The following is a 25,683-nucleotide window of genomic DNA, read 5'->3' on the forward strand; positions in this document are numbered from 1 at the left end:
GATTTTTATTCAGTGGTGACAGTTTGTTTAACATTATGTGTTAGCCTCAAAGCCAGCCTACAAGTTTAGTCTGGAAATTTTAAAATGAAGCATGCAACATTAATACACTAAAACTGCACTCCAGTCATGTATTCCTTCATTCTATAATGGACGTCTGTCCAAATTATATTTCTCATGACCCACAATGAGCAAAGTGAAAACTCTGATCTGGCTTTGCAAGGCTAAGAATACATGTGGGTCCATTAAAAGCACTTTTTGGACATTTTACTTGTAGTATTCTTAAAGATTTTGTTAAGTTTAATGTAAAACCTTGAAATGAGAGGTTTTACACTAGTACAATATACTGCAAAAGCGGCAAAGATATCTAGAAGATTGTAGTAATATCTTGAATTAAATGATTTTTTTTCCTTTACTACTTACACTTACAGTAACAAAATGCTTCTATTTCATTTCACAAAGAGTGTGAAAATTGGCCTGTTTCTTAAACTGAAACAGGTAGTTGACAGTATAAGAAAGCCTGTTGGCTTGTTTAGTGCGTGCGTGTGTGTGTGTGTGTGTGTGTGTGTTCAAAGTCACAAGCAGTTTGAGTAGTTTCATTCATGTAGGTAGTACAGAGTCAGGTGAAAATGAAACAATAAATTGGACTGTCTTTGTAGAGGTGTTGACGCTTCACTCATTTAGTACATCGGTTCTACTGGCATTGCGTCACCTGTGGAAAAGACATAGAACGCACCTCACCTGTGGCGTCTTCTGAACAGGTGGCCTAAATCATTCTCTCTGGCTATTTGTCACTTTAGTCCCACTGTCAAAGCTTTAGTATGCTTAAAACAAAGGGTTTGTCCAATTTATTAACATCATCTAAAGCCCCCCTTTCTGATGGCAGAATTGAAAGTTGTGTTAGAAAAATTCTGTTGTCTGGAATGACAATCTGACGAGCACGTCCACTATGCAGGGATTGGCCAGGTGTGATGAAGTAGACATGGTTTGAACTTCTTTCTCAAGCTCTTTCATCACTTTTCTTGTAAACATCATACATTCCTTAGACGAGAGATTGTCTGAAAGTGTGTGCCGCTATTCCTTTTTGTATGATTTAATGTATCAATACTACATGATTCAAAGGACAAAGAAGGCCTTTCCCCCTGCCTTTCAGCGAAGATATACACAACTAGTAGAAACGCTGATTTTAAACATGGTCCGACGAACTAGTTTGTTGAAGCATATTAAAGCCTTTACCCTTCTCAGGTGGTTTTGCACCAGTTCATGTGACTGTAGCTCTTAACAACTCTCGTGCAACTTCATGCAGACGTCTAAATTCCCCACCGGTCAGTGGAACTGAAAAAGGCCAGAGTATAGAAACTCCTTCAATTCTACAACTTTAGTCCAGTGAATGGTTTCATTTCGACCTGACAATGTCACAAGCTGTTTGTAGGTTTGCTGAAGTAAGAACATTGACACCTTTATCCCCACCATGGGACCAGCACCCCAAAATCCATAACGTCACGGTATCCCCACAGCACTCTGCTGTGGGAAAACTGCTTCATCAGCAACAAAGGGGCTACAGTAAAGTTTCTGTCTCAGCGGTACTGTCCGATAGGCAGTACCTTCATACAGGTGAAGCTGTCGGGATACTTAGACAGCAACACGGGGTTGCCGTCCATACGGACCTCGCTGAGGCTCAGCCGTAAGTAGTAGGTGTCATTGGACCTGCAGAAGGTGTCTATGTTGACCTCAGTGATGTTGTTGTTCTGGAGGAAATGGTAACAATGCCAAGAATGTAACCAAGTGAATAAAATCTAAGCTGGTTGATTGAAAAAAACCTCAGTATCAGGTATAAAGATTTGTCCTGTAATAATAATTAATATGTCAGTTCTAGCAAAAAAAAAAATACAAACCTGTAGATGTAAGATCCGAACACTGTCTGGGATGTGTGGAATAGCTTCCAGCTGGTTGTTGGCCAAGTACAGGTTTGCCAGCTTGGTCATTTTCTGTTGGGGAAACAAATTCACACCATGGAGACCCAGTCCATTCAGCTGAGCTTTTAGTTGTCCTACCCCTGTTTGGGAAGTGAAAGTGTACTTGCAAATATACACAGCATACCTGGCTATAGACCAGATATACTTCAGGAATAGCAAAATTGTGAGTTATATGTCGATCCATTAACATTTTGGGAATTATGCTTTTTTTATTTTCCTTTTGTGATTAAGATGAAAAGATTATCAGTCTTATGTCTTTACAAGTATCAAGCTGGAGCCAGGATATGGTTGGCTAAGTATAAAGACTCACTAATAACAATTACACAAAACGACAGTTTTACTGCAGGTTTTAGAGGGAGTTTCCTGTTGAATAACAGCCAGGTGTAGTGACTGAGTACAGCTTCCTGAGATGTAGTGATTATGTACAACTTCCTGATGCCTTGTCGCCATACTGAGGTTGCCAGGTATGGTACCATCATGCCTGTGCAGAGACCAAAACCTTTGCTCACCAACGGTATCTGGTGACCTGAGCTGCTGCACAGAAGGCGGATGGATATACTGTCAAGAAAGAGTTCCAACATGCCATTTACCCTAAAACCATATCCTTCTCATGTCACTCATGGGACAAAAAATAATCAAATTTCCCAAACTATCGAACTAACTCATGTAGATATTTGATAGCTGTGCAGTAAGAAAATATGGGCTCCATCCAAGCTTTCCTATAATGGTTTCCTATAATGTACAGCAATCTAAAGTGTTGTTGCATAGTATGTAGTATGTTCTAAAATATTTGCACAGAGAAGAGATTCACAGGACACAGTACAGTACATGATTTGGAGAGCCTGCCTTCATTTTCAGCATTACATTGCTGAGCAGAGCTATCATAGCTCACTGTCAGTTTGGCTATATCATTGAAGCTTTTGTAAAAACAAATGCAGTTTTGAAGATCACTCACTTATGATAGACAAATAGTAGTTCATTTTTCTAAAATTCCTTGATTTTCCCCAGTCCCTATCCTTAAGATTGGGTTGGGGTATTCTTAATTGAAAAAGTTGGGAGAGGTGATGTGTACCTTGAAAGCGTTAGCTTTGACACCCCTGGTTTTGAGGAGGTTATTGTTGGCATTGAAGGATTTGAGTTTGGCAGCAGGGAGCATAGGAAGTTTGACCAATCTGTTATCAGCCAGAGACAATTCCTCCAGGTCGATTAGCTTAGAGAATGCCCCATCTTCAATCTCTGAGATCATGTTTCCCGTCAGGTCAATCCTCTTCAGACTCACTGTTGATAGATGAATAAAAATGTTATTACAGTTGGATGGAAAAACCTTTTATTACAGTTGTAGCCATTTTGGACATCTCACTTTTTGTTGTTGTACCACCATATTAATGCTTTTTTCTTTCCAAATGTTATCATCCCTCTGGTTTTGTGTTTAGCATTATATTTTAAAAATACAGTTAACACTGACAACAGTTTGATCACTAATCACAGCACTTGCGGGTTTAAGCATTTTTTTTTTGGGTCAACTAGGTTGTGCTCCTTTACTGTTTAACCAAGCTATTACAGACCTCTGTCAAGTTGATCCTCCATTATTATGGCCCCTCTGCAGACGATTGTCAAGCGCAAAGATTGCTTACAATGTAATTCTTGTTAACCTTGTGTTGTCCTTTGGGTCCCAGTGACCCGAAGGACAACACAAGGGTTATGTACTTCCGTTTACTTTGTTGAGAATTGCTCTCTAAACCCTGTCTCTTGTTAAGTAAAGTTCATTTCTAGAGCACATTTAAACACAGCTTAAGCTGACCAAAATGCTGTACAAAAAAGCACTAAGGTGCTGTATTAACACTTGTTTTGTCCTTCGGGTCCCGGTGACCCAAGGGTTAAATACCAAGAAATAGACCAGATAACCAGCTAAATTATTCAAACAAGACCCTATTGAGAGTAGGGGTGGGGAAAAAAAAAAAAAAGAGTAGTTTGTTCGGCAGAAGTTACAATAGGCGGTGCCCTACCCTGTGTAAAGAACAATTACACCAGGCGCTGCAAGAGAACGGCTAGGAGAATCATTTAAAATGTAAACTACCAAGGAAAGAGCCTTTTCTTCCTGTTGGTCTGAAAGAAGGAACCGGATACACCAGGCCAGCACTAAAAAGCTCAAGAGGAGCTTCTACTCTGAGGCCACAGGGATCCTAAATGAGGACATTGCCTAAGAATCGTAATTGAATCGCGAGGTGCCTATCCCACCCCTAATTGAAAGGGCCATCCCTTAAAGTATTTTATGAACTAGTATTACTTTTGGTTTGTTATTGATCCAGTTAACAGTGCAGTTACGGGAACCAGTGTCCTTGTAATTTTGCTTCACATGCACATGCATCTGAACAGCAAATATAAAAAGTGACATGTGACATTTCCCCTTGGGGCTGGGAAATGATCAAATGCGTTATCCTCTCGCAGCCATTACCTGACTATGACTAATTGAGCTTCATGTCTAGTCTGAACAGTTTCCCAAAATTGTGAGGTCCTACTTTCATTAATTACCGGGAGGTAAATGTATGATGTGATTGATATTTCTGTACCTGCTGAGCTGGATCAGACAAACTAATGGTTCAACTCTTTTCATGATTATTTTAGTTACTCAATGGGTTTAAAGAATTAACCTCACTCATTAAATATGTGGCCTTTGCTGTTGGAGCTCACTGCAGGGTGTCTAAAAGGACACAGTCACAGCTGTTCATATATCATTCATGAGCAGTAGAGCTGTATATCTTCCTCTATAATGCCATTTGAATTTCTTTCCTTATTTTAAATATTGGAATTATATTTGAACATGTAACGCTCAAATTCAGCCTATTATTAATATTTACTACACTACTCAGGTTTATGTATTGCCAATGCCACTATCAGCAGATGGTTGTTATACGTTAGTTTGCAATGCAGGCTTTCTGTTATAAATTAGTATTCTCCTAGACCAACCTGAGATGAGCCTGATGACTTTATGTAAATAATAAAATACAATATGAAATTGATAACATTTCAATCAAGAAATATAAATCAAAGAACAAGACAAAAATGGACAAAGCATTCACCGCCAACTTATAGTCTTTGAGAGCACGGCTGGAATAACTTGGCTGAGCAATCAATCGGTTGTGATGGAGACAGTTCCAGGCTTACATGTGTCAGCAAAGTCTTTGGTGCTGATCTTTTTGATCTTGTTGAAGCGGGCATAAAGGTAGGTCGTCTCTTTTGGCAAGCTGGGAACGGTGATCATGTCTGGACTGACCTCCTCACAATATACTGAACCAGTCAGACACACACAAAGCAGGCAGGTGGGCAAGTCTGCAACACAAAGGCACCAGACAAACATCAAGCCTTTTTTCAGAATAATCTGTAGTCGCAGCAGTGCATTATATTCTCGATTAATTGTTGCCTATACAGTGTCAGGGAATACAATATTGTGATAGTAATGGGTTGAAATCTTGTTTTGTCTAAAACCTACCAAAATCCCAAAACATTCAGTTCATCACATAGGTGAAAGAAAGCAGGGCGAAGTAGTGTGTTTGGTATTTTTGTTTAAAAACAAAAGTACTTAAACGGTAAATTGATTATCAAAATATTTGCCGATTTATTTTTCTATACCAAACAATTCAGTGAAATTCACATTTTTCTACTGTAGTTTGAAAGAATTGTAAATTGCAAAATAAATAATTTTGATGAATAGCAGCCATCTTAAATTATTGTAATTCTCTTTATGTGACCGTCCGTCCTCCCAAGCTCACATGCAGCTACTGTAGTTCGAAATGCAGGGCTGGTACTAAGAAGAAACTAAATCTCCCATACACTGGCCTCTTTACACTGATTACCAGTGAAGTATAGATTTATTGATATTTAGATTATTTGTATTTGTTTTTAATGGCCTGCTTGGACTGGCATCAACTTACATCTCCAATCTCCTCAGTTCCTATTCTTCTTTCAAACCCTTCAGATCCATTGATCAATTACTCCTTGATGTTCCACGTTCCCAGTTATTTTTTTTTTAAATATTTAATTCTATTTTAAATCTCTGATAACCTTGTTCTGAGAAATCTGTAGTTTGTCTTTGAGTATCTTTCCCAAACCTTCAAATCATGAACGGGTTCACTCAAAACAATTGCCAGTAGTTTTTTAATCCCCCCTATTATTTAAATTGTATGTTCTTTACCAGACACAAGGTAAACTGGTCTTTCTCTTACCAGAGACGTCTCCTTCCTCTTTGGTTGGGCTGTCATCCGGTTCATCAGCAAGAGGCAGCGCCCTCTGTAGGAGAAAACATGGCCTGTTCATATAGCAGCCAGCTCATTTGCTAGAGCAAGACATTGACACTGCCAGGGTTAGGAGGTCAGTTTTGGAAATATGTGTAGTAACGTGTTGTACTGTCAAATTTTGGGTAGAAATAAAATGAAGATGGGGGGGGGAAATCACAAATATCTGTACTGCACTGTGCTTGGCTTCAGCCTGGAGTCTGTTAGCTAACACTAGCATGTTGGTAAAATACCTCAACCAGTGCAGTTAAACAAGGTGGCCAGGTTCTTGTTAAGTTTAATGTAATGGTAGAACTGAATAAAATTAACTAACAGACTAACAGTTTTATTTTGAAAATACAATTTAGAGGCTGATGGTGATTGTGACAATATAAAGTTTTGTTATAAAGTCATTGTAAGCTTTAACTGTAAAGCTGTAATCTTGAAGATTTTCATTTAAATAATAAATGTCTATTTATGTTAGGTCACTATCTATTACTGAAGGAGGTAACACAATGGTGATTGAGCCTACGGCCCACTGATTAAATTAATGCAATATTTATATATTTGCAGTATTATGCACTGGGTGTCTAGCGTGACATTTTCCGAAAAAAACAAAATATTATTCGTTTTTCTCCATTGTATAGACACAAAAAATGAAACTGCACTCACTTCTGAAAACGTAAAGCTAATGTATTAATATTTCAGACCATGGGATTCATTCTATTTCTATGCTCCCGACTAAACTCTAAGCACAATTTCATTGTTTTCACTCAAATACAAAATATAAATCAACCAGGATTGAAATCTTAAGTGCCACTTTAAAGCCGGGCTCAGACTACAGGAGGTTCCGGACGATTTATACCCAATATTATTACACCCTACCCTGATAATCTGCGGAGAAATCTGGTCCAAGACTTGGGTGGGTACTGATTTTCGGCCACAATTATCTGGTAATGTGAGCGGTTTACAGATCCATCTTAAACCTCCCGAACTTTTGCAGGGCTGCCCTGATAATTTCAAACATGTTCGATATTTAGGAGTTAAAATCTGGATGACTATGTCGGTACTTCCTGCAGCAGCTGATGTTGTTCCCAAGCAATGGTATACAGGAGACGGAAACGGTTAAACTGAACTCCAGTTCTGGCTGAAGGACCAAGAACCAACAACTCGTGTTGATCCGTCTCCCCACCCACATTTTAATCCACACTTGTTTTGTCTCTGGGTTTCTTTTGTGTCACTGCAAAGCATTATTAACACTACAGAAAGTTGTCGCACTGAATCAGTCTTGGTTTTGTTTACATCTGCTTCCCCGTGTGAGATCACGTAAGATAACGTGTGAATGTTTGAGATTAGAGAAAATAATATCTGAAGATTCTCCTTATGTGCTGGCAACCTGATTTCACATTGGTTAGGATTTTAAAACTCCTGTAGCCGGAGGTTGGCTTAAGGCGATAATTGAATATTAGTGATAGACCGATTTTATCGGCCGGCCGATATTTGCGTTTTTACATGTATCGGCATTGGCCGATACGCGGCTGCTGCGTTCGCCGATAGTTTTTCCCCGGCATTATTTACAGACAGGCGTCCACAGGCAGCTTTGTGTTGCTGGATATGCTGCAGTTCACGTGCAGAACATGCACTGCCCCTCCCTCACTAGCAGTCTGCTGGTGCTGGAAGCCTGCCAGGGTTACAGCACCACGGCAGTCTTAAATTACAAATCAAGCACTTTATTTCAATGGCTACTTTTCATGTTTATTGTTTTCTTAAATTATTTAAAGTGTTGACAAAGGACATTTTGTGATGACCTGATGTCTTATAATATGTTAGCAAGCAATGCATCATCAAGGCTGTTACCCTTTTACCCTTGCACAGTTAACCATATGCAGTGCACCCATCCATATGATGCACATTGCACACATCATTTGGGTGATATAAATGTAAGATGATTGCAGAAGTGACACTGATCTGTGTTTTTGTTGATTATTTTTAAAGTAATGGCAGAGCAGATTCCGAAAACAAATCCAGTGTGGCAGGGTTTACATTTTTATGATTTAAATTGAGGGAGCAAAAGCAGTATTGGCTCAAGAAAATCGGCAGCCCGTATCGGTCATCGGCTAAGGCTGATGGGAAAACAAAAATCGGTATCGGCACTAAAAAAATCCATATCGGTTGATCCCTATTGAATATGTGATGTGAATCATTGGACATCAACAACTTAAGTCTGTTAGAGACGCTGTTGGGTCTAACAAATCAAGGTTAAGTGGGCAATCAGACTGTAAACACCACTGTGTTAAACAAAAACACAAGGGTCTGTGATGGTGGCAGCGTGAGAAGTTGAAATACAATCCAGAAAGTCCAGTTTCAGTAACCCATCTATAAGTATAAAGCTTTATCAATACCAAACACTAGTTTATGCTACTGTGAGCCAGAATTTTTCAACCCTGGCAAGTTATCACGTCGAGAATCATTTTATTCTCAGTTTCTACAATCTCCAGATAATCATTAGAATTACACCGTTCTTGTTACTAAGTCATCTACCAGGAAAGTGAGCCTGGATGTATTTGATTGGCCAGTGCAGTGCATTGTTGGATGATGTTTCTGCAAAAGTTTAGTCAGGTTCAACTGTTTTGCTGCATTGCTTTGGCCAGAGCCTCTACATCTGGCCTCCCGTTGTGCCAACACAGTGATCTGATCGAAATGAATAAGGAGACTGCAATTTGTGTTCACAGTTCTGCAGACTCCATTCAGAACTTTCTCTAGCGGTTAACATTATATTCCACAGCTAGCTCTTGGCTGATTCAGAAGTGTCTTTGTACTCAGTGACCCATGACCAGGCTTTGTAATATTGTATTGTAATTGTAGTGCTGTCATGTAGGAGCCAATGAAAATCAGGTTGGTTTCAAGGTTTTTGCATTCGTATGTAGCCCCTGACCCCCCAGAGCCTTTAGACCTTTGGAGGTTGTGATCAATTTCATCCTTCAGCCTGAGGAGTTTTGGGCTTGTGGACAGCTCCAAATCCTTTAACTTGTCATGACTGTTTGATGGTTTTTTTTTGTAGGCTACAGCTGTCTTATGTGTAATGTGAAGTAGTTCAACCTGTGTGTACATTTCTTGAACGGAACTGCCTATGGATGTAAAATGAATTTCAGTGTAAACTGACAATAAAGTTGCGATGTACCAGATGGTGGCTGGGTATCACCAATAAGCCATTCACCACTGGAACTCACAAATCTGAGGGCTTATCTGTAGCGTGGCAACCAAAAAGAAAGAAGGAACTAATCTGCTACCAGTGTACTAACTTCTATTTAAAGTTAGAATTCTCCATAATTAAGGCCTGGGTTAATTCCCCTTCAGTGAGTGCAAAGAATCAAGATTTCTTAGAAAAATGCCATTCCCCAACCCTGCTGCAGGTCTCTGCTGGTAACTGACTGGCCTGCAAACTAATTAAAGAGAAGAAACAGAACTTTTCACATTGTGGATTAAAAAGTTAGCCTGAAAGAAGCTTGAAGCAGCAGAAGAGGCTATGAGGCCTGTCTCTGAAGGGTCTGGCACTGACAGAGTCTTATGAAAAACATATGGCACCAAATTCAGTTTTCACTCATTAAAACTGACCATACTTTTCATAGCCACATTCACTCACACTTTTTTCTTTTCCTCTTATTCTGTGGATTGTTTGTGGGATTTTTTTTCATTTTCTGCTAGTGTTTCCTGAAGGATAAACAAGACCAGACTTTGGTTTTGGTTTGTCCAAATATTTCTTGAAGAGGTTAGTTGGCGGTTTGTGTGGTCGCTTTAGGGTTCGATTTGGCTAGTGGGAGAACAAGTTAGACACAAGGTGTGTGTGTGTGTGTGTGTGTGTGTGTGTGTGTGTGTGTGAGAGAGAGAGAGAGAGAGAGAGAGAGAGAGAAATGAATCATTATCTGTTGGGTGAAGTGCTGACAGTTTCTGTCATCAAGTGGCAGAAGACAAATTAACCGACTAAACCATGAAATGTATCATTAGTTTTTAGAATAATCTGTGTGGATCACTGATATTGAATATTGCCAACTATTAAGCATGACCTACTTGTCCCTGGGGATTAGTAAGGTCTCATTTGATCTTTTATCTTGAATTATTTCACCTTCTCTTATAATTTCTTACGTTAGCTGAATATCTCTTACAAGAGAAAATTTGTCCGTTCTGACCAAAATCTTTGCATTGTGTCTCTGTGCTCATATTTACTGTAACAAGAGGTCGTTCACTTGTTGCATGACTTCAGAAGACAATCCTCACAAGTATAAGGATTGTCTTCAGAAGTCATTTGTGAAGTCATCAGAACATGTCATCTTCATGTCAGAGCTATTGAAGAGAACATTTTTTGGCAGAAAAGCATGGCATAAATAATAAAGTTCTTACCCTAGCCCTGCTTGATTTCAAATGGTCACCGAAGTATCCGTTCAGCTCCTTGCCAGGTAGAGATCTTGGTATCAGCTGTGAGTCCTGGTCAAACCTCCTGGCCGAGGCTGCCACTAGCCATGGCACCAGCATACAGGTGAATAAGAGAGCCTTCATGCTGTCCAAGCAGTGTGACGCCGACACACCAGCTCGTCTTAAAGCCTGAGTCTAGGTCAGCAGCTGCTCTATGCTACGAACCCCAGTTGGGATGTGTCAAATGACTGTATTTAAAGGCTGAACCAGTAGCTTCCAGCAGACTCTTAAAGCAGAGTTTATAGAGCACAGCACTTAACCCTTCCCTGACCACCCACCATCCATCTGCTGTGTGAGAGAGACAGAGACACAGACAGGATGTACAGAAAGAGACACACCAAAAAAAAGGCACACATGCAAAAAGACAAAGAGCCAAAGAGAGAATAAATTGTCTATTTTTTTCTGTTCAGTGTCCCTTTTTAATGTGTACAGGAAAAAAATCCAAAAACTGCAGGGAAAGCAGAAAAATTGAAAGTTGACAACCACAGTGTGAGTGTGTTTGGTCAGGAGGAATGTCTGTGGTCTCTGCCCAGCCACTCAGTAATGACTCGTAATAACCAACCAATCTCTCATTAGGCTCGATGTGTGTTTTGTTTTTCTTCTTCACTAGCTCTGTTTTTCTCTCAACCGTTAATCAGACAAACACATTTAGCAGCCGATAGACAGACACTGATCATAGCCTAGATTTTATGTGATTAATTGGAATTGACCAATAGTCGAATCTGCTTGGCTTTCTGGACGATGACTTCTCATAGTGACTTGTCAGGTTAGGGTTGATGTTACTCAGTGCTTTCATCTCCATTGAAATGATCAACCAATGAAGCTTGTTCAGGAAAAGCAATGGTTTGTCACCTACAATGAAGGCGTACAATTACACATACATAGTTATACAGTTGTAGATACACAAAACCGCAACTGTGTGGTACTGCACAAGTTTTTATTCAAATGATCTAATTTGCATGGTTCAGCATAAAGTCTTATAATTTATACTGTTTATTGATCCCCAGTGGGGATCAATTTACACTCTGTTAGAAATCACTACACACAGGCCTGAAATACACACACATGCTCAGGACCTATTCATGCACAAATTGAGCGGTTGGTGCCTTGCTCAAGAGCACCTGGCAGTGCCCAGGAGGTGAACATCTTTCCAGCTACCAATCCACACTCTGTACTTTGGTCCGTACTGGGACTTGAACCGGCGACCCTCCGGTTCCCAACCCAACTCCCTACGGACTGAGCTACTGCCAGTCTACTCTTAACACAAAATTTCTGTTCAAGGTCTGATAGAATTTCGAGAAGGGATGTATTTCATTTGAGTGGTTGAGTTTCTGTTTTTATGTTTGGTCCTTATGCATTATTATATTTTTATATCTCTCTCTTTATAACTCTCTCTGAGGCAGTTCTAGTGGGCATTTAACAAGTGCATTCTCCAACCACATCATCAGAACAACAAATGAGGGGATATCTTTTGGAAGAATGGTGTTCATCTCTCCAGTACAGTTTCTCAGACACCTCCATCTCAATGTAGCCAAAACAAAAGAAATAGCAATAGGTTCCCCCATATCCCCAGCACCCCATTGCCATCAACAACGAAACAGTTGAAATGGTTGACAGCTTCAAATACCTTAGACTCGCACTAGACAACAAATTACTTTCAGCCAGCACACAAAGGACATTCAAAAAAAGGAGCCATCAAAGACTTTCAGCCATCCGTAAACTCAAAGGACTTTGTTTCCCCCCCATCTCCTCCTCCTACTGCTGTATCAGAGTCAAATGCAGTACTGTCTTCAATCAGCTTCAATCTGCTGTAGAACGTTGTATTCTAGAAGTGATCTGTGCAGTGGGTGTGCCCTCAATAGCCCTGCAGTAGGCTAAGTAATAGCCCAAACAAGTGGGCTATAAAATTGTTATATTACAACCCCCCCAAAAGAAAAAAAGAACAAAAAAAAACTAAAAACTCCCGTATTTTAAGGACTAAATGTATTTTAAAGACTAAATGTTGGCAAGTATGTAGTAGCCTATGCTGATTACTGCATGTGTGCATGTCATTGACGAATATAGGGAGGACATTCAACTGAAGTTGCATTAAATCAGGTTGTTTTAACCAAGATTATGCTGCAAGATGGGTTTTTTTCAACTACATCTATGTTGTCTGTTATCTGTTATAAACAGTATTATAACAAGCAATGTTAAAAATATCCAGTTTATTCCCATTAATTCCAGTGTATTCCCGTTAATTCCCATATATTCCCGTTAATTCCCATGGAAAGTTTCCAACTTTGAAAATTCCCAGAATTTTGCAACCCTAGTACAGACAAACATATGTTTTACTGTACATGAAGCTTAATTTTAAATTTTTGTCCTGTCGCACAGCCTAATTCTGTTTCTGACAATCTGATCTAAACCACCTGAGGACTCGTTCGTGAGACTAGAGCCAGAACAGTCCAGCAGCAGCGTTTGGTGTTCTTATTGCTTCCTTCCTGATGTTGAGGGGTCTTGAATGAGAATGTTGTTCAAATGCTTCCCATCTTTGAACATTTCTGACTTTCTGTTCTGCTTTGTGGTATGCAAAATTCATTTGGTTGACTTACATAACTTCACAGGTAGAGCAACAGTGTCTCGGTTTGTCCAGTCTTTGCATTGATTTTATTTAGTAGAATGGGTGATTAGCTGTGAAGTGGTGACATAGTGACAGACATAATTTATCATTGTCAACAAGCTCTCAGTCTTATGTATTTTACCTTCTCAGGTCTGTTCAGGCTAAATGACAATCTTATTGAAAGTAAGATTTTTCTTCTTTAATTATCCCTAATGTATGTAAATTGATTGGAGCATGCACACACTGCAGTTACCACACAGTCTCCTACCATGCCAGGTGTAGAAAGACATAATCTGTGTTGAAATTTCTCATCTGCATTGTTCTTTGATACATGTAGGTCCAATAGTTTTGGGTCTTTATAGTTTTGGCAAATATATGTGAGCATGAAGGCATCATCATTAATGCCTTAAAGCAAAACAGATTAAAATGTTCTATGACATGGCAGATAGTTTGGATATTGACTGAATTAAAAGTCAAAATGCTGATGCATGTAAATAGTTCATTTCTGGGTTGCGCGTTTTCGTCTTTCCTTGACAGTTGACAGGTATCTCAAGGTCCTATGAATTAGCTACTTCTTAAAAATAGTAGTTTGGAATCCAATAGATGAAATGTCCACGTTAACTTGATCGGTTGATGAACAGAATGTAAATGCTCCTTAAGATGATAGAAAAAGGTGAACAGGCTTTCAGTGGTCTGAATAAATTCTAACCAGAACAATGATCCTTGGAAGATATTGTGGGAACATTCTGGACTAATCATATCTCAGCCGTTCATCTCTTAATCAATGCATCTTTATGGTGTAATATGTATCAGACTTCTACAGCCTCACGTTTTGAAAGAGTTATGAAGTGCTGTAGAGGCAATAACACATCAATAAATAACATGTAATGTGATTAACACAAAAGAAACGCCAAAAACCCCCCCGCCAGGAATGAATCAGAATTACTGGAAAAAGGCAAAAAAAAAAAAAAAGTACGGGAGATGTTTCCTAAGCAGAAAAGCCAAGAGATTCTCAGTAATAAAAAATAAAGAGACTCTGTTCACTCGGTCTATTCAACAGCTGTTGAGGTCCAGCTGTTCTTGGGTTGATTTCAACCTTGGTTGTCAAATCAGGGAGATGTTGGGCTTCCCCAGAGCAGTTCTTAAGAATTTATTTTATTTTTTTGGTGTTGTCCCTAGACATGGTGAAATGACGAGAGACAGTCTCTATAGTCTAAACAACCAGAGTGAAAGAGCAAAGACTGAAGTTTAACAGCAAAACCGTTAAATAGAAAACATGTGACTATTTCAGTCCTCAGAGGAGAGGAAAAAGAAAGGGGCCCAGATATAAACATCCAAGGAACATGAGCCCAGACTGTTACAGGTGTGTTAGCAATTATGAACACCTTTAAACTTTTACAACTCTGGGAAGAGGGCCAGAAACTGGAGAATGTTTTTACTGTCACTAATTTTCTATACCAGAGTTTGGGCTGTCAGGGTGGTTTCACTGGTATTCTACTGCACAATAAAGCGAATCAATGTTTGTGAACATGAGAAAGCCTTTTTTAAACCTTTAATTTTAAAATCCTTGTAAAATAGTAATAGGCATAGTTTGAGAAGTTTGCTTTGCTCATTTATGCTGCAATTTCCTCAGCAAAGGCAGAGAAATAGAAGAAAAGTCCTGAATTTGTATGAGATTGCAAATGGATAAATAAGGGACGAAAGGGACTGTAAACTGCATTTTGAATGCATTACCTTTACATTACATTTGTTTATTTGCTTGCATTCTTCGTCTTCACTGCATTTGTTATGCATTATTACGTTCTGCAACTGTCAATGAGCCGAATGGTGTTAAACTGGCAGTAGGAATCCTGTCACCCATGAAATGGGGCCCCACTCACCCACTGTGAAAACATAGCGCTACTAGTGGTCAATAACTCCCCAGGGTACCTTTTTTAGGCATCTGCAGCGTTTCCTTTAGGATTTTTTTTTTTTTTAGCAGTGGGGGCAGGTCTGTCCGAACAACAACCCCTCAGTTGTGATTGAACTGTAGGGAGTAAACTATAGGACACTTAACAGTGTTTCCCACAGAATTGGATTCCATTTGTGGAAGTAGCTGACCCGGGGTGGGGGGTGCATGTGCGGAAAGAGGTGCAGACTTCTTATATTAATTGTACTGCAAAGATTTTTATACAAAATTCTGCAGGTAACAATTCAAAATTTAAAATGTAATGGTGTAATGCAGTAAGGGAAGGGGGCTTTCGCATCTGACTACACTTAACAACAAAGTCAGGTTCATTTGATTAGTATGAACAGGGCACAACCATATCTTTTTCCCAAGGAGCATGTTTTGCTGCTATTACTGTTGTAGCTAATTTGTACAATAATACATTAGTGCTATGAATACAAAACATTATGAAGTGTAATGTTTTCTAATTTTGAAATATTGATAAATAAATTGTCCGTGATGTAGTGTAACGGACCGCCCCTACAGTTCAGCAGGCATGTGAACCGCAGATTGCTGCAAATGTAACCATCATAGTGTGAAATACAGTTTAACTGATGCAGTTATGTGAACGGGCCTCAGCAGAGAGGCGGAGCGAGATGACGTCTCTGCATATTCAGGGAGTCAGGTCAATGCCGCTAAAGCACTCATAACTTTGAGTTTCATGTGTAGGCTACTCCCATATGGCTCGCATCAGGTGTTAAAATGAACTGTACCAAAATACGGTGAAAAGTATTTAACGCGATATACGAGATGTTTTTATTTTTACAGGTTATGAAACTGTTTAATACTGATACACGGCAGCGTAGCCAGCTGCGCAGACCGACAGCAATCGGAGCTCCGGCGGTCGGAGAGCTCCGGTGGTCGGAGAGCTCTGCGTCCATCAGCAGCGGTTTATCGCTGCGCTGCTGGTCCCCAGAGCAGCATGGTCACCTGGAGAGTCCGGTACAGTCTGACTCTGCAAATGCTGGTAGCTGAAAATCAGATGTTTTGGTGCCTGTAATATTCCTCTGGCTCTGGCTAAAACTTCTTTAGGGGCACCTAATCTTTCTGTATGCAATAAATACCAGCAATAACTTTATAATACTAACCATTAAACTCTGGATCGACTCTAGCCGTCTTCTCCCATGGCGGGCCGCCACTACAAAATCAACAGAGGAAACACTGATATTTGTTTTAAATACAGCTTGATAATCACAACCACTTTAAACAGTGATTGGCCAGGTGTGCAAAGGTATGAAAATAGTCGAGGATTGAACTTCTTTCTCAAGCTGTGTTACTTTAATTCGAACACTCACACAGCTGATTCTGTCACTTTTCATGTGAACAACAGTGCACCGTGAATGCTTTCAAGGAGAAACTGCCCGTCTGAAAGAGTGTGCTGCTATTCCCATTTGTACAATTAGCAGTTCATGCCCCTCTCCATTCAGATCAGGTATAAATAATTTAGCCTTTAGATGTATGTAGGTGTAAAAGCTAGTTTGTTTGAAGCATAATGAAACCTTTACGGTTGTAATGCTTAAGATTTCTATTGTTGTTCTTTAAACAGGAGTCACTTAGTTGCTGCTGTTAACCAGCGTTCCACTGGGACGTCTACATTTTTTCTGTTGCCACAGTTGTTGAAGTTGAACTGAAGATGGTGTCCGGAGCTGCCGTCTGCTCTCCTCCTGGCTAAGTAGTCTCTTAGCAGCGGGCATAGAGACCGTGGGGTGTGCTAGCTAGCTAATTGTCGTCTCATTTGTGGTCTGGTAAACAGTAAATTAATCTACTTCGGTGTTTCATATCGCTATTTTCCAAGCTACTGTAGCTGTCATATTTAACAGAACCCCCATAAGTGTGGTTTCCATGGAAATGCAGCAGTTGGGGCTTTCGGTATACGGAGTACGCTTTGTGATGACAGTGTCCCCTGAAGTATTCTCTTCAGATATCTCTCAATTATTAAAAAGCCCTGCCTACTGTCAAGCATTGATTTAATGTCTTTATATTTGAGGCCAATCTCAAAACTGTATTTCATGAACCTCTCCCGTGGGTGTGTGTGCCCTATTGTTGTGGTTGTTTCTAAGGTGGGAACTTACCTGAAGTACATTGACATTTCTTTTTTCCCCCAACCTGTTTTGTAAGAGAATGCAAAAGTTTCCTGGGAGAACACAAAAGTATTAATCTTTTCTTCACCCATTTTTGGTCTCCCCCATGTCCCCTTAGGGGCTCCGTACAAACTAATGTGTTAATAAACGTTAAAAGCAACCCTGATCTAATTTCATGCAGCTCGCATGGCGCAAGTAGTTTTCCACACAATATCAGGACACAGTAACAAGAGTTGGCAACCTTTCTAAGGGGTTGTGGTTGCAAGTTTTCATACAGCTCATTGTGGCTGCTCCTTCTTGTTCCTTTACTCCTTGCCATATTTAAACCTGATCTGCTATAACAAAAAATGGCCAAGCCTAGTTTTGTAGATGCATGTTCGAACAATCCCAGTTAGTGCTAAACTCTGTGATGAATACATTACGTTTTAAGTGACTGATTCAAAATAAAAGCCACCACATGTTTCGCAAGTTGAATGCTTTTAATTTGAAGCAGTAGGAAATGTTATAACTAACTAGTCTTGCATTGCCAGACCTATCTCCTCAGTGCTGGAGTATGGTCTGGCTGCACAAGTTAACCTTCTGAAGAAACGCTTTGTGTTGTACGTTTTTTTAAACCAATCACAATCCTCTTGGATGGCGCTATGCCCCGGATGCAGCGACGGATCCTTTGCAAAATAGATAGCGGAGATAGTGGAAGGGGAGGAGAATGTGGATGTCAGGCTTTATACAGGGCTAGACTGGGGTAAAAAAATCAGCCTTGGACTTTTGAGACCCAGACCAGCCCACCACAATCAGCAGGATACCACCCATCCTTGCACTCCCCTTCAACACAGCAGGGTTCAACATTAGCATCTTTTACCATCCAAATGCTGGTAAAATATGCGAGTAGCTGGTAGATTTGCTTCACTAACCAGCCAAAAAACAATGGTAATCTATTGAGTAGCTGGTCAAATTTAAACATTCTCTAGTCATTTGCCTGGTGGACAAACTGTTAGTTTTGAACCCTGCATACCAGCCCTTAATACTGCCACTTAGCTAAGTTGTAAGTAAGATAGTATGATAGTTTATTCACAGATTAAAAAAGGATGCCTGGCTCTTGATGGCAAGATGGCTAAAGGTTGAGGGTGGAGCATGGGTGTCATCAAGATGTCTTGTATAATAAACAAGTGATAAGTCTGTAAGTTAAGCTAAAGCTGCATTTTGCTATAGTGCAATGTGGATAAACCTGAAAGCTTTAGTATTATGTTTGCAAGTGCCTTAGCTTGCTAATACATAACTAACATTAGCTTACTAACAGCTAACTTGTCCTCTCTGGTAGACAAAGGGTGCTAAAATAATCGTTTGACATGCTTAAATCTTGTGTTTTTAGCTAGCTACAGTGCACTTTGTGGAGTTGTTTTCCCCGTCAGTGGGGGCGGGACTTAAATGTGCTCTGTCTCCATAGTAGGATGGAGGTGGGCCATAGTAGGATGTGATTGGCCAGTGTTCACATGAAAGACAAACAAGTGGGCCAATCATATGATCTCTCGTGGGTATGGGTCTCTATGGGCCGCTTTCGACCGGCGTGCAGCTCATTTAGCCCAGACAAATAGAACGGCCCACTGCTGAAATCTCCCGGTGCTCCCGATGGCCAATCCATGCCTGGCTTTATACCCACACTGTACATCCGGTAAGCCAGACTTCTTACAACAAGCTAACTACTGTAACTACACAGCCCACAGTCCAGTCCGGAAGTCCATAACCTTGTCATGACTGTCAACTTGTCATACTGTAGTTGCCTTTATAATATCTGCTTATTTATTATTCCAGTAGAAATAAAGAAAAACATAAAAAGAATTGTCTTATATTTGGTGAAAGGGCAGATAAAGCAACACATTGTGTGTAACATTCAAGTTTCAGTGTTCTCAGTGGTCTCATATTGGTGTTCTTGTTCCATTTGGACATTCTTCTAGTGTTTTTTTTTAGCTTTAAGTTTTACTTAAGCTAAGTTACTCTTGGTTCAGATAACAAAAAAATGATACTAAATAAATACTTCTTTATGAGGTCAGAGAAGGCTTGAGTCCTAAAATGCTAATTGTCAGCAATCTGATCAAACCAGTAAATTTGTTCCAGAGTGTTGTTGTTATCCTTGACGTTGCCTGCTCAAAACCCACCACTTTTCTCTCATGTAAACACAATCATCATAACGGGGAACTCTTTTCTGGCTTATTTCTTCTAACAGCTGCAATCAGCGTGACAGTGAGCTGGGTTTTAAGGTGACAGGTGTAGGCGCTAAACATAACGGAGACTGAAGCCAGCCTAGACAAAACAACATACGTCAGTGAATTTACTTCACACACAGACGCCCATTTGACTGCAGAGTAGCTTTCGACACGGTGGACCACCTGGCTAGGCATTAAACCTTGGTCTGCATGGGTCTGGCTGACATCTGACATGATGTATTGACCCACCTCTGAGAGCTGTGTGTTTTGGTCGTGACATAGCCACCTGCCTTCTCTGGGCTGACAATGAGGTTTTTTATTTTAGCCCAGACTCATTATGTAATGAGTGTCACATGTTTTCAAATTAAATGGTTGAAACAAAACTACTAGCTTCAATTCCCATTATTAGCCTCCATGTGAAACTAAACAGGCAAATCAAACTGATGGGCAGAAATTGATCAACCAGCTTTCCACCTGTACAGACCCTTTTAGCCTATTGTAGCTTATAGTTTTTGCTTCGCGCAACATATACTGTATGGCTCAGTCTCTCCATCCTTATGAACCCTGTTTCAAGCCGCAGCAGGCAACTGATTGTAGCAAACAAGCTCTGATAAAACCACTGTACGATACCTGCCCATCACCAAATGACAATAGATGATGATAGACAAAACCCTTAGAGACTAGCTTGTGAAGAAAGCGCTAGAGCCAGGGGCTGGTTGCACAAAACACCTTAAGTTAAGATTCTACTTAAAGTCAGAGTTAAGGTTACCTTAAAACAAAATTGGTTGCACAAAACACTCTTAAGTCTTAACGTTAAGGTTTCCTTTAAAATTACTTACGTATTTAAGGTTTTCTCCTTATTTTACTTAAGTAATCCCTTAGTCAAACCATTAGACAAAAGACCTTAGCAACCAAAGTAGGGAAAAACACAAGGTAGGCTACCTGCCTCTTTCTTAACCGCAACATGTCCGAGTTTAGGTCGATAAAGAAAAATAAACGCATCCTGAGAAGACCGTTCTTCGACCGGGAGAACCCAATGTATACGCTCAACAATGAGCACTTGATTTTAAACTAAAGATTTGCCCCGCACTCAATTCATGATTTGTCCGTCCCGAGTTGAATCACTCTACTCTCTGCAGTTGTGTGCTTCCAGCGCCTTTGCAATTATTGATTGCTCTACGGTTTTATGCTGCAGTACCCATGGTATTGCAAGCTAGCAGTCACCATTAAAACTGTAGAATTTTACCTCTGTACAATCTCTTTCAATGCAGTAATTGCCCTAACATTTTTTACTTAACTAAGGAAACATTTTAAGGTATTCTGTGCAAGTAAGTCCCTCAGCTAAGGAGAAAATAAGCCCTATCCCTGACACACCAAGGAGGTTGTCAGCCGTGACTCCAATTACGTTTCCATCAAACCATAAGGCAAAGTCATTTGCTAGCATATAAATGTATTTTTAGGACACAGGGTTGCATTCTTCAAAATAATAACAAATAACAAACACGCTTTCAATGGGATGATAATGTTAATGTGGAAGAGCATTAGCCTGACGAGCCAGACCCATATCAAGATGTTGGGTTTGGGAACTCACCATTGGCAGGGCTCAATCCGAGGGGCGGGATAAACGGTTGTCATTCAGATTCCCTCTGCATGCAATAGGTTAGCGCTACAACCAACCAGAGCAACGCTAGTTGATAGATTAAACTTTTGCCATATCCGGTCGGCAAAACTCCGAACACATCTTCCTTTTTTAAGCTCTCAAGCCAACGGAGAGTTGCTAGACTGACCCTGGCTGCAATTTACATTTGCTGCCGCTAGAGTGCGTCTAGGCTAGCAGAGCGTTTTAATTGATGTTGATGTTGCAAATTATTGCAGTTTTAAGGGGAAGTTTCAAGGAGAAAGGCATCCATAATGAAAGATATGCACCTGTGACCAAAAAATGACACAGACAGGGAAAGTCAATTTCAAGGTAAGGAAATACCAAACTGTTGGAGTGCTGCTTGCGCTGGGCATTGCGTCGCCACAAAAATAGAGTCCTTAAACTTTGAGCCAGTTCCGAATGTCTGCTGACATTTAGCATTGGTTTATCAGAAGTGGTCCTGGATGGACTTCCAGATATGGACCCAGTCCTGGACATAAATATGACTTCCAAAAGTGAGCCTGCAGTTACCATGAAATGGACATAATCTGTAATGTTTGCTGTGACTGTGTTGAAAACTGTGTTGGAAATGTAACATATATTTAATCTCGGTGTTTGTATGCTCATCTTTTATCTTTAGCTTTCATTGTGACATTTCTCTTTTTAAATATCTGTCATTCCCTCAAATACTCCAAAGTGAAGTTGCACAAGCTGTTTATTATTATTTATTATTATTTTTCCACTCTAATCTTTTGGACATAAACCTCTGTGCAGGATAAGTATTCTGTCTTCCTATTTACTGTAGAAGTGAGTCTTTTTCCTTATGCCGAGTTTTGGTTCAAATACTGGCATTAAGCCTTGGAATCCAGTCCCAGAGGATCTGAAGACGACATGATGGTTAAAACAGAACAACTATAGCCTCCACAAGGAGACCACCACTCTGCGCTGGAGCATGCTTTCAGTTACCTCCTAATGAGTTTGATATGACGGTGATCCCATGCCAAAATGTTGTCCTTGTTTGAATTTCGAAGAAAATCCACATGCCGAGTTGAAAGTGTACCCTTTCCTGTTTTGTTTTTTATTACATGCTCAGTTCAAGATATTTATGTATTCAGGAATATTAGGCTTTTTTTTTTCTTTTTAATTCTGTCCAGGCCAAAGAGAGGCGTTGCAGAGTAGAGATCTTATATTGTTCTTTGGTTTAATTGTGGTTTATTCTCCTTAGACTTCATCAAGAGCCATTGGATTCAGCTGTGGTGAATTAAAGATAATCTTTGGTTCATGTCATGTTGTGGACATCTCAGGGTCTGCTGTATGTGTATAACTGCTGGCTGTTCACTGTAAAGAGGCCTTCATGGTTCACTAAACCTGGAAGCTCTTATCCCAGCATGAGATTTACTGTCAGCTTTCTACTTAAACAAAACACCTCAGCACCCAGGGAGGAGGGTCTTTCAGTAGGTTCCACCAGGGGTGAGTGAGATGGGTGGCCAGTGTTGTTATTGTTGCTGTTTTAAAGCAGGGGCACTTGGTTCGTAAACCTAAAGGACCTTGATTGTTACTGAAATCCAAATTTCTCACACTTCTCTTGTAAATTTTAGGATTGCTAATATTGTCCTCCTCCAGGACGCTGCTAAAGGCAGCAAAAACATTGACTGGGTCAGACAGAGGTAGTTGAATAAAATACTATGAAAGTCTATTCAGCTCTTATGTGGAGCTATATTTCTGTGATTTATATTGTTTCATGTTGGGTAAAGGTATCTGTCAGGTGCTTTGGAGATCAGAGCTCATATTTATCAAGCGTCTCATAGTAAGCAAATCAGTCCTAACTCATACAACATATTTTGTGCTACTTTTAGGATAACATTCTCTCACGTTTCTTAGCAAGTAAAATGACTACTGTCTCTTTTGATATTAAGGAGCGTTATCCTGCTCGTAACTGAGGTTGGTGTGCCACAGCCCATGATAAAGTGTTTTTAATTGCTGCATATTTTTGCACCGTCTCACCTTGATAAAGTATGTACCTATACATTTTAAAGCCTACGTATACCAAATCATTTCTGCATTTTGAATTTTAAACATTGACGAATGTGTCTAAAGTCAGTGTAGGAAACGTATCCAGGTAGGAGTTGTTTAGTTCTAGTTTAACTTTTAGCACGATCCTTAGGAGGGATTCAAAGACGCTTGATAAATAGAGAGCCAAGAGTAAGTAGTTCTAAGTATTTATTCATTTTGGCAGTTATAGTGTGTTTACTAAGTCAAAACTAATGCATCACTCAACTGAAATGTTGCACACCACGGAGATCTACCAAGAGTTAGTTTTACCCCCTTCTAATTGATAGTGGCTCACCCTGCCCAACCCCATTAATATACATAAAAAGAGTCAAATACAATAGCACCAAACCTAATATGCCTTTTCTAATTTGAAAACTAAGGCTTATTTTGATTAAAAAATGTTTTTGATGTAGATTATTCAACCATATGAGAAACACTAAGGAAACACATGGACATAGTAGAATTGTGACTACGGCAACTGGCACTGATTTGTTTTACAGAAAAGACTGAGTGAGTGAGATTTTGGCAAATAAAACAAGTGCTTTGGTTCCTTCTGATCACAATCTTTTATTTTGTCACTGTCTTGGCGCTGTGTCGGCAGTGTTGGTGTCTTGATGATGGTCTCTGACTGTCGGTACTGGACAAGAGACCGGCTCTGATTAGACTGTCAGCTACGGCATGACGGTTTGGACTAAACCAGTATAAGACATATGGAGAGTATTACTGGCTGACTGGGTTCCAGCGTGCGGTGGTATTGGATAGTTGTTCTCTGTTCTCTGATGACTACTGGATTTGTTATCCCAGCATTCCTGGCGTTTTCCTTCTCCCAGACCGAAACAGAGGGACAGTTTAGCGTTGGCTCAAAAGTGATTCATGCTACATTTGAATCTGTTGAAATACTAAATGTCAGTATTTCTAGTTATTCTAGCGACCCCCTGGTGTTTAAAGTTTCAGTCTTCAAGTCATCTGTCCCAGCTAAGCATGTACCATCTTTATCAGTCAGGCTTACTTACAGCTAGAAGGCACTTTGTGTGACTTGGATCTTGGGACTTGGAGGGAGCTCAGAGTCAACATGTGTTTCCAGGTTACCATACTTCATTGTTAGACCTGAGGCTGCTGAAAATAAATAAAATGCATTAATGGAATGATTCAGAGTCAAAGGGTTTATGTTGATAAGATCTTGGAAAAGATAAATGATTTTAGCATTTTTGTTTTCCTAAACTTATATGCACAGTATGCCATTTTTGCAGCTAGGGGGTCTCTAAATCAAAACAATAACAAAAGACAGACTTTGATGACATCGTCAAGTAGCATAGGATCACACATGGGAGTTTTTGTCGTCATTGTTAAACAATTACTATTGCCGATAAAAATCGATCTGACGTGACTCAAGCAGAAATACTGTTCACAGACACGTTAATGCTAGGTGTGAACAGGGCCTGGGTTTCAGATACCAGCTTAGTGTACTGTCTGTGTAACTCCAACTTCATATGAGCACTGTGTGTTAGAGCTGCTTGAAATAATGTATTTTCATTAATTGAGCAACCTGCAGGTGATTTTTTTTATTTTTTTATTTTTTTTTTTATTATTCATCTTTTGGTCTATAAAACGTTAAAAAAAATGACCATTACAATTTGCTGAAGCCTAAGGTGATGGCTTAGTAGCTTAAAATTCTTCAGTTGTTGGAAACACCAGTGTTTTTGATCTATTCAAATTTGTCCTCAGCTCTAAGGTTTTGAGGCAGACTGATGTCCACTACAGTAAATTGGCCTGTAAAAATGGTGTTGTCTTTTTTCAGTCAATGAATCATACTCGGAACAGTAGCCTTACTCGGTCTTCTCCCTACTACAGTTACAGTTCATCTATATTATTGTTTGTGGTTAAAGTCAATGCGTTTTTCATGTGTTTGTGGAGGCAGGGGAATTCTGGGAAGTTCCCATGTTAATGTAATTATGTCTGTTTAATAGGACATTGTGGTCTTGAATGTTTCCCTCTGTGCTAATTGTGATGAGGAGAACACGGCTGTCTCCTCAGCAGTAGACTCCATCTGGATAAAATCTCTTTTTATTGAACTGCTCTTCAAAAGCTCTTGCTTTAAGATTGCTACTGGCTAAAATAACAGTGTCTGTGATTCTGGCGATGACTGTCTGTCGCTCTCATTTCTTCTCTCCTGTCTGTCTTTGTGCCTTTTATTAATGCTACAGCATAAACTTAACATAGATTTTAATGCAGTTCTGTCATTAAATTTAATACCAGGAAACTCAATTTTACGCAGTACAGTAACTGTAACTTGAAATAGACGAGAGCCCAAATAAGATTTTATGCTTAATTGACTTAAGATGGTAATTGTCCTGGCAGTGGCAGCACCTAAGTTGCTTGTAGCCGTTTGTACTTGTTCAGGTGTTTA

At 39.8% G+C, this 25,683-nt stretch overlaps 2 protein-coding genes and 2 long non-coding RNA genes across 5 annotated transcripts in view; 3 read left to right on the forward strand and 1 right to left on the reverse strand.

Moving 5' to 3' along the window:
* The window catches only part of LOC116047811 (centromere protein P), a 106,936-nt gene that overhangs the window by 15,746 nt on the left and 65,507 nt on the right, over positions 1 to 25,683 (forward strand). The gene's annotated exons all lie outside the window — the stretch shown is intronic.
* On the reverse strand, positions 482 to 10,971 carry ogna (osteoglycin, paralog a). The gene is made up of 6 exons (XM_031296811.2): positions 10,643 to 10,971; positions 6,197 to 6,260; positions 5,139 to 5,303; positions 3,046 to 3,251; positions 1,893 to 1,985; positions 482 to 1,745 (listed from the first exon to the last, which is right to left on the reverse strand). The coding sequence occupies exons 1-6, from the start codon at positions 10,796 to 10,798 to the stop codon at positions 1,575 to 1,577; spliced, it is 855 nt and encodes a 284-aa protein (XP_031152671.1). The 5' UTR covers positions 10,799 to 10,971; the 3' UTR covers positions 482 to 1,574.
* On the forward strand, positions 3,549 to 24,207 carry LOC116047814. The gene is made up of 3 exons (XR_004104481.1): positions 3,549 to 3,734; positions 19,483 to 19,489; positions 24,196 to 24,207. It is a non-coding gene; the product is annotated as an uncharacterized LOC116047814 (long non-coding RNA).
* LOC118493456 lies at positions 3,745 to 15,264 on the forward strand. The gene is made up of 3 exons (XR_004895420.1): positions 3,745 to 3,801; positions 10,019 to 10,024; positions 15,255 to 15,264. It is a non-coding gene; the product is annotated as an uncharacterized LOC118493456 (long non-coding RNA).

Source organism: Sander lucioperca, chromosome 16 (genome assembly GCF_008315115.2).
Source record: "Sander lucioperca isolate FBNREF2018 chromosome 16, SLUC_FBN_1.2, whole genome shotgun sequence".
In the NCBI taxonomy this organism is placed as follows: Eukaryota; Metazoa; Chordata; class Actinopteri; order Perciformes; family Percidae; genus Sander; species Sander lucioperca.

Excerpts from the sequence above, each read along its gene's own strand:
- ogna (XM_031296811.2), bottom strand. The coding sequence starts at position 10,798 with ATGAAGGCTCTCTTATTCACCTGTATGCTGGTGCCATGGCTAGTGGCA. Across the intron at positions 3,252-5,138 it reads CAAAGACTTTGCTGACACAT|TGAGTCTGAAGAGGATTGAC; the intron begins GTAAGCCTGGAA and ends ATCTATCAACAG. Across the intron at positions 1,746-1,892 it reads TTCGGATCTTACATCTACAG|AACAACAACATCACTGAGGT; the intron begins GTTTGTATTTTT and ends CATTTCCTCCAG.